This window comes from Thamnophis sirtalis, unplaced genomic scaffold (assembly GCF_051295495.1).
Source record: "Thamnophis sirtalis isolate CommonGarterSnake01/CBP01778 unplaced genomic scaffold, rThaSir2_p1.2 scaffold_8, whole genome shotgun sequence".
In the NCBI taxonomy this organism is placed as follows: Eukaryota; Metazoa; Chordata; class Lepidosauria; order Squamata; family Natricidae; genus Thamnophis; species Thamnophis sirtalis.
The window spans coordinates 51,198,362-51,207,795 of record NW_028261388.1 but is presented as its reverse complement, the minus strand read 5'-3'; the positions used below and the strand labels follow the sequence as shown (position 1 = coordinate 51,207,795).

The 9,434-nt window shown below is 40.8% G+C and overlaps 1 protein-coding gene across 1 annotated transcript in view; it reads left to right on the top strand.

Annotated features, from left to right (window-relative positions):
• Positions 1-235: 235 nt before the first annotated feature.
• Positions 236-9,434, top strand: part of RCAN1 (regulator of calcineurin 1) — a 30,253-nt gene continuing 21,054 nt past the window's right edge. Inside the window, exon 1 of the mRNA XM_087721635.1 lies at positions 236-552. Coding sequence (XP_087577761.1) covers positions 253-552 — 300 coding nt within the window. The 5' untranslated portion in view covers positions 236-252. The remainder of the gene's footprint in view (positions 553-9,434) is intronic.

Below are 9,434 nucleotides of genomic sequence, written 5' to 3'. Positions count from 1 at the left end.
AGTGGGCAGTGCCCTCACCTAAAATGGTTGTTGTGGAGCCGAGACGCTTCACGATAGGTAACCTATTGAAGTGGAGTCGAGGGGTTTGATTAGCTCGGGACAGGCCTTGACGTGACGCCCATCCGACTCAGGGGCCGAGGGGGTTAATTTTGGGTGGGCGGCGACGACGCTAATCCCTGTTTCTTCCTACCGCAGCTGGGCCCAACCCGATCGCGTATGTTGCCACCCACTGGCTCCTCCCCTCCCCTCGGCATGGAGGATCGGGGGGGCGGCTGGCAAGAGCGGCAGGAGCCGTACGAGGAAGAAGGCGACCCAGGCGAGAAGAGGGCTGCGGCAACCGCAGAAGACGCAAAGGCAGCAGTTCCCATTGGCGAAACGCAGCCAGAAAGCGAGGAAAAGGCGGAGGAGCAGGAGGAGGTGGAAGCGGCGGTGGAGCTTGAATCGGACTGGAACTTCATCGACATGGAGGCGGTCTCGCTACACGATCTGCCCCATGCGCTGATCGCCTGTAACCTGCCGTTGGCCGTCTTCTTCGCCGATGGCCCCTGCAGGGTGGGTGAACCGGCGGGAAAGGCGAGCGGGTGGGGAAAAGCGGGGTGGAGGAGCCGCCTCGCTTTCCGAGGGCGGCGGCGGCGGCGGGCGGGTGGCCGTGTGTAGGCGCGTGTTTTAGGGTGTCTGCCCGGGAGAGAACTGACAGATCAGGCCGAGAGGAGGATCGTGGCTTCGAGAGAGCGGCCGAAAGGCAGGCCTGACCGCCGTCCAGGAAAGCCAGCCGCGGTGGTAGATGACCCCGCAGGAGGTGAACATCTGGAAGGCGGTAGAGCTGCTGCCGTGGACCAGGAACACAGCGCTTTGAAGTAAGGGGTTAGCGGCCGAAAGGGGCTTTCCGTGGTGGTGAACATTCTCTGCGGGAGCGTTCATGCCCTTCGGGAAAAGAAATGTGCCAAGGACGCCCGAAATCCTCACTTGAACATTCTTAAGGCAACAGTTTGGTTGGTTTAGATGTCAGCTGCTCATTCTGCGTGGACGGTGTGCACCCAGGAACATCTTAACGATTTGAGTTGGATAAGAATCTTTTGACTCCTCACATAGTTAGGAAGGGGAAAACAGCTGGGCAAAATAGAATGCACAGAATGCTGTGGCAGCATCTCAAAGAAATCTTTGAGCTTTCTAATCTTGGCATTTCTTCTTGGATGAAATGAATGTAGTGCTTTTTTTAAATTTTTCCAGCTAGATTAGATTGGTTGCATTGGAAAGATATAGATTGGTTCCCACCTCATTAAAAATTTCCATTTCCAATTTAAGAAGTGCTGACCACTTCTGGGTATCCTACATTGCTACTTTACAGCTAGTGCTTCAGTGGAGGGAGAATACAGTGGAGCAGTTATTTGCCAAATAAATATGCTAATGTTAATCAGTGGGGGAAAAATATCTTCAATTAACTTTTTGGATACTGTTACCATTGTAAATGATATGCTCCTTCCACTTACTAAATCATTAATTATCAATCCAAAAATATTCATGATCATATGCCCTCATGATATACCATTACAATGTGTTTAAAAAAAGGCTACTTTCGCGTTGCTTTACCATTTAATCAACTTTTATTTGTCAATTCATGTTCTCTGGCTTTTGCTTAAGAAGCACACTAGCTTTTATACACCTTTTTTGCCCTGTAACACTGCAGTCTGTCCTGCTCTCAGATTAATATCTGATAAATTTTCAATCTAATTTGGCAAACCACTTTTATTGTACAGCAGCTCATGAATATTTTAAGAAATTACCTTTTATGTCTGTATCCTTTTGGTAGAATAAAAAATAAGACACACTACCTCCCCCCACTTCTCCCAGGAAAATATGCTCAGCCGTTTAGCTGAACAGAATAGCTCTAGCCCTCAGGTGCATTACTTAAGAAAATCGGAATGGGACAGTCATCATCTCCCCTCTTATCAGAATTAAAAGGCCCATTGCTGTCAATATTTTGGTGTTTGCAGAACCCAAAAAAGCACCTAGGCAGCAAATTAGAGGTGGCCTTGAATCCATATGAATCAAAGACCTTTTGTTAACCTTAAAAACCTTGTGACCATACACTTAGAGTGCATCAATTTCATGCAAATTCCTGGCTTCTAACATACCACTTCATGCTTCTTATCAGTGAGATTGTTCTGAAGAGATTTTTCTAAAATTACTTTGAAACAGTTTACTCTACAGTTTAGAAGATTACGGTTTTAAGAAATTACCTAAAATTTACTCTGAGCCAATAAACATTTTTATATTCTTAATTAGGATGTAAATGACTATTTAAAAAAACTTGGAAACTTTAAATAAGCCACAGTACAGAAATGCAGTGTTGTTGACAATACCATGCTGTTCAAGACTTTAAAATGAAATCATCCCTGGATCTGCCACAAGAGGGTGAAATAACACCACTTGGTTGGTAAATGTCTTCCAAAGAAGTTGATTTAAAAACCCAGTTTCTATAAAACCTGGAAGTTTAGTACAATATTTAATTTATTTGAAAATTATTTTGCAGGGATTTCTATTATTACATATATGTGCCATAAAATGGCTGTTTATAGCACTGTAATCCAGAGGTTTTTTGTTCTAGAAGCAACCACTGAAAAAGATTCTAAGATAAGTGAAAATGAAAGTAGTATGGGTAGTTTTTAGAGCTTTGGTGTTGTGATAAGATGATCAGCAGACGAACTGTAAGAAATATGGGAAGAAGTAGTAGTGGAATACAGCATGGGTGTCAAACTAGCAGTATCATGTTGTCGTCAGGTGATGTTTCATGATGTTTTTCTCTTCCTGGAGCTGGGGTGGGTGTGGCCTGCACATGATGCATCCGGCCCACAGGCCGCCAGTTTGACACCCCTGGAGTACAGCATGAGTATGAAGAGGGAGATGGGCTTCAGGATGCTTGTGAGCAGAGGCTGTGACAGTTTGAGAATCATCAGGTATGTTTTATAGTGATGTCTTCATGGATAGCAGATATGGGGATCCAGCCCATGTTCAGGAGACTACCTTGTGTTGTGGGTAATGCCATGTTTAGACAGACTGCCACCACTTGGAGCTATGAGCTATCATCAAATCCAAGCCTCCAGTGAAAATGAGCTGCCATTTGACTTGAGGAACTGTATTATAAATTTTGAGAGGAATCATATTCCACTTATTTGACATGGAATGATCAGGCCAAGTCTGAGAATTTTGTGGGTTATTTGTTGGAAAACAGGTTGGGCTGCCACAGTCAAATCTCAAGACATTTCAAAGGAGGATTGGAAGGGAAATTGGAACAGTCGTTCATCAGGTGAGGGAACAGAAACGACTATATGCTTTCTGCTAGAGTGGGAGTACATGTTCCCTTTAAACTCAGGGAAGGCAGAGTTAAGAGTTTCATAGAAATATGAAGGTAGATATATCAGATGAGACAGATTGGTTACTAGTGCAGTAGATGCTGCCTGACTGTTGGAAGTAGCCATCAAGAGATTGTACGAAGGTCTATGTAACCCTAGAGCCATGACGGTGAACCTGTGGCCCTCTCTGTGGGCACGCGCGCCATCGCTAGCTGCTCTTCTGTGTTTCATCATGTGCTGGACAGCTGCTCTCTTCCAGGGTCTGTCATATGCAAGCATGTGCCAGAACCCAGAAGAGGGCAGCTGGCCGGCATGCATTTGCTCCAGACCTGCTGGCTGGCATGCATGCATGTGATGGAACCCAGAAGAGCAGCTGGCTGCTGCACACATGCGCATTGACCAGCTGCTCTCTTCTGGGTTCTGGGACTCCAGTTCGGGTGCAGGCGCAGGTGCTCCAATTTCGGCACTTAGTGCCAAAAAGGTTAACCACCACAGTCCTAGAGGGTACAGAGCTCTGGTTGAAGAGAGTGGGTGTGCCATGTGCATGCGCACTGCATGTGCCTGCACAGAGCAATAAAATTGCTCTGCACATGCACAGAAGCAAAAAACAAGATGGCGGCACCTATGGCGCCACTGGGAGAACTGGTTCGGGGGCATGGCATCCCTGGGTCGCTGCCGGTTCCAGCGACCCAGGCCACCAAATTACTACCAGTTCAGCCAAACCAATACGAACCGCTAGGAACCCACCACTGCAGAATACCAATATGTGTCTGCAGTATTTTCATCCATACATTGTTTAGAAATAATTCTAATTTTAGGGCTAAACGTTGGCTGGTCAAAATATGTTGACACTATGACTTTTTTGTAGAGTCATCTGATTTTGTTTCAAACTTATTGATAGAGAAAATAGGTTTTAGTTCGGCCCCCATGGACTAAATCTCTTCCTACCCACTTTGTCAAAATTGTCAGGGGAGTAACAGGTTGAAGCTATGGTGAATTTTTCTTTAGTAATGAGGGTGATGCCACCTTTCTGCAAGAGGCAGTGATAATTAACTGCTATCCAGAGAAATTCTAGTATGTTTCCTTTGCAGTAAAGATGGTGGGGCAGAATTGTATAAGACTCTTGATGAAGCAAATTATCTAAACCCTTGTTAGTTGGGATTCTCTCTGGCGTATGCCTCTGTGATTGCATTGACTGCTCTTGTTGTAATGGATCTTTTTTTTCCCCCAAAGAATTTTTATTTTTTTATTCTCTTACATACCATTTTAAGTATACATTCACATAATTGGTATTCTTTACATTTATCATACTTATACATTTATTATTTCATTTAATAAGTTATAATGTACAATTTGGGTTGCTTTATTTACTATCCCTTCCTCCTTTTGTAACACCTCCTTGTTTTCCCTTTCTTTTCTCCCTCACTCCCTTCTCTACTTTCTTTCTTCCTCCTCTCCTCCTCCCTTCTTCCCTTACCTTTCTCCTACTCCTGCTCTTCCCCTTCCTACCGGCTCTCCTTCTCTTTCTCTCCCTTCCATCTTCCTCTCTTTGTTCTTTCCCCCATCTTCCTTTCAATCTCTCCTCCTCCCTCCTTTTCTTTTTCTATTATTGTTGGTGTATATTTCAAAACTCAGTTTATGTTTCCTTGGGATGGTATTTCCGTCAGGCCAAATATAATTTAGTATCATTTCTTATTCCCTTACCTTCACTAGTCTACCCTGGATATGTTCCCCCCCCCCACACACACACTTTATATCTCGCTCTTGAATATATACTTGTATATTTAGTATTTTCTTTTCTGTTTTCCCCTTCTCCCCCCCCCCCTTTCCATTTAATAATGTGTCGTCTGGGTACTTTATCTTCTCTCTATTGTTGTAATGGATCTTGAATGAGATGAGCAACTAAGATGACATTGATGGAGATAATGGAAGTTCTGCGAAATTGAATGTATGTCCTTGTACATTGCAATCGGAGCCTATCAATGAGTTTGGGCCCTTTATGTGGCCATTCGCTTATGTTCTTGCAATCTGGTGGTTAACTGTCTCTCCGTCTGTCCTAAATAGCCACAGGAGCAATCTGCAGGGGCTCCAGTAGATTACATTGGAAGAATCTCCCACTTTCAAGCAATCTTAAAGATCATTTGGAGGTGAGAGATACTTCTTATGTAATCTATCAGATCCTCCTGTGACTATATAAGGGAGATGGGGGGAAACTAACTATCAGATTGCAACAACACAAGCGAGTGGTCAGGCAAGGAGACTCAAACTCATTGGTAGCCTCACATTGCAATGAACAAGGACATACTGTACATTCAATTTTATGATTGTTGGACAAGCAGGCACACAAACAGCCAGAGAAGTGATAGAAGTCTGGGAAACGGGCCTCTTGTCAGTCAATATGCTGATTTACCACCAGCCTATCAAATACTTACTGTGTTCCCCCCAAAATAAGACACTGTCTTATTTTCTTTTGACCTCCAAAATAAGCACTTGGCCTTATTTTCAGGGAGGTCTTATTATTTTTGAGGTGCAGGAGGCAGCGAGTGTGGTCACCTCATGGCTGCTGCTGTATTGCAATATTTTTTCAGGGAGGGCTTATTTTCAGGGGTGGGCGCATGTGCTCAAAAGCCCAATTGGACTTATTATCTGGGGAGGTCTTATTTTCAGGGAAACAGGATAAGAAGTGCGGGATTGGCAGCACAAGGAAACAATAGTCAACAACTTAATAGCCAACCATCAACACCCCAGTCTGCATCAAAAAATGCAGACATACAACAGGCACCACATAAATACCACACACAGACTAAGCACACACGCTGCTAAAGAGAGTTCCCTGAAGATGGGCTCTAGCATGAATCCAAAAACTCAGAAGACTAAACCTCTGGTCCCAATAACCAACCTGATTGGATCCTGCATATGATAGCCTCTTTTGTGTGAGCACTATTATTTACTGATTGGCTTCTAGGTTCAATTAAAGATGCTAGCCCAATTCAAGTGAATTCTGTTGATTCAATAACACGGTTCCACCACAAAACCGTGCCCAACTAAACCGCGCCCGACTAAACCGCGTCGCTGATGTCATCAACAGGGCGACAACAGCGTGGAGACAGAAGCACGCTGTAAACCCTAAACCTAAAATTAACCCCTAAACCTAACCCCCCTAAACCTAATCCTAAACCTAACCCTAAACCTAACCCTTAACCTAACCCTAAACCTAATCCTAACCCTAAACCTAACCCTAAACCTAATCCTAACCCTAAACCTAACCCTAAACCTAATCCTAACCCTTAACCTAACCCTAACCCTTAACCTAACCCTAAACCTAACCCTAAACCTAACCCTTACCTTAAGTTGAATCGGCTTGCTTTCAAAGCGCTATTTAAAGCACCCTTCTTTCTCCACGCTGGCTGTTTTTCGCCCTGTTGATGACGTCAGCGACGCGGTTTAATCAGGTGCGGTTTAGTTGAGCGCGGTTTTGATGGGTCATGAATAACACATTTTATAGGTGCTGCCCCAGGGAAAGTTGGCCAAAGGGAGCCTTGGGAATAAGTCTTCTTGGTGAAGGCTCCCTTATTCTGGTACAGTTTATCATCAGAGACAAGTATGACCTCATCGCTATTGACATTTCAGAGGAAAATAGTTAAGATCTAGCTCTCCTGTGGAATAATGGATGATTCAGCTGTGGAGGAGAATGAATCTTCCCATTGAATCTTCCCATTGATGGCATTTATTTTATATGTTTAAAAATAGTTTTTGACAAGTGTTTCAGGGAATATTTTCAAATTATAATTAAAATAATAATATGGAAATATTACAAAGAAATGATGAATGGAAAGTGGAAATATATTTACTTTAAGTTCCTTGCTTTATATTTAAAATATTTCCTTCCTTTTTCTTTCAAACTAATCTGTCTGCCAGGTTCCGCTTCTCTTTTATTTTTGTTTACCTCAATTTTATTGTATAGAGGTTAAAGGGATAATTGAGGAAGTCTGAAGAAATTCTCCCAAGTATCATTAACATACTTTGGATTCTTGCTTTTGCTTAAGGAAACAAGTTATTTATAGTTTTGCATTTTTTATGGTTCTAAGTTTCCATTTGAAGTTATAAGAAGATTGTTCCACTTATTTCTTTGTACCAGTTAATTTCCATTCTTTGAAGTATCATATAACATGATAATGGGTAGATAGCGGGTACAGTGAAGCGCTGTTCTCTAGAGCAGTGTTTTTCAACCTTTTTTGGGCAAAGGCACACTTTTTTTCATGAAAAAAATCACGAGGCACACCACCATTAGAAAATGTTAAAAAAAATAACTCTGTGCCTATATTGACTATATATAAGGTGTTTTTCCCACGGCACACCTTACACTATGTCACGGCACACTAGTGTGCCACGGCACAGTGGTTGAAAAACACTGCTCTAGAGAGACATTCCTTTAATGGCACTTAATAGAATAAATGCCATTGAATAACACTTTATTATTATTTTAATGGCAGTGCTATACATAAAATAAATACTTTTTTTTCTAAAATGGCAAATAAAGAAGAAATTATAAAAAAAATAAAAGTATCTAAGAACAATACTGAAAGTTTTGAGGTTCAAATGTTAAAATGTATGCATATCAAACTATTTTAATAACATTGATTTTATACTAAATTGTATCTAGAACTAATTTGTATCTACCTAGAAGGGATGTGTGTGCGTGTGTGTAAATGTTGCCATCACACTTGCTTCAAATCACTTTTCAAAGTCTTGTATAACAATTTGGACAGTAGCTTTTAGCAATATCTGGAAATGAAACAGACAACCTGGGTTGTGTCATACCAGACAAAAGTTCCAGATATGCACCTAGTGAGAAGTTTCAGAGCTCCTTGCTTTTTATATTGTATCAGGGTTCTCTGGATCAATAGTATGCTCCAGGAAAATAATTGCTACTAGGGTTTTAAAATTTACACCATGGGGCAGCAGAGATCCAGAAGATTTATATACAAAGCGAATCAAAATTTGTATACATGAACAAAAAATGCATCAAGGCATGGCAAGTTCAAACTCTGTTCCTATAGATAGAAATAAACAAACCAGAATTAGTTCTCCTTTAGCAGATTTCCAACTTTGTGTTAAATATTTTCTTAAAGGACCCAGAAGAAACAATTAGCTGTGAAATATATTTATTTAATAATTGAATTATTTCTTTCAAACAATTCTTTGTTTGCATATGAGGAATCAGCAATCAGCTAAAGCAAAACAATTCAAATTACATCTTCTCTCAGTCCCAGAAGAAGAGGAAAGAGAACATGCAAACTCATCAACCCAGAAACTCATGCAAAGTTCATTCCTACTTATATGCACAATATTACATTACATTACAATGATAAAAACAATCTAGATGCAGACATTTATCAGTAGAAGACAGAATTCAACAAGAACCAATTGTCTGATAGCAATGCACTGTTTTTTGTTGTTGTTGGTATTGCAGTTGTACATTTACTTTAGAATTAAGTAGAAATCAATTGCAAACATAGGATTTGTAGCTATGATAGTATGAGAAGAAAGCTTTACAGCACAGGAATGGATACAGGATCACTTGAAGCCCTTATGACATAACTGGCACTGACTCTGGTAGCAATGATGCAAGCTTGAAAATTTGATCTGTATGTTGTAATTAAGAAACTATTTATAGAATTGGGTGTTTGTTTTAAATAACTACATGGGAAAATATAGGGCAGAGTTTGAAAAAATAGTAAACTAGATAAACAGGTAATTCTTCAAAATTAAAATTAAACAAAGATTTAAGTATTTAAAATTAATTTAGTAAATATACTGCAGTTCTAGTGTAGTTAGGTATATTGCTAATGGTTCTGTGTATCGTGATTCTATCTTCTGAAAATCTAATTTTAAGGTGCTGCAGTATGTTTGGAGTATAAATACTTCATTATTGAAAGTTCTAGTAAGTTGATATTATTTTTAGTTATTTGTGACTATCATTTGGAAATTTAAAAGAATAAACTATAAGTTTTGTAGAGAAATTATCTTTGTCTTTTAAATTCATTTCTGCCTAGTTAGAAAAATGGCTGCAAATTCTTT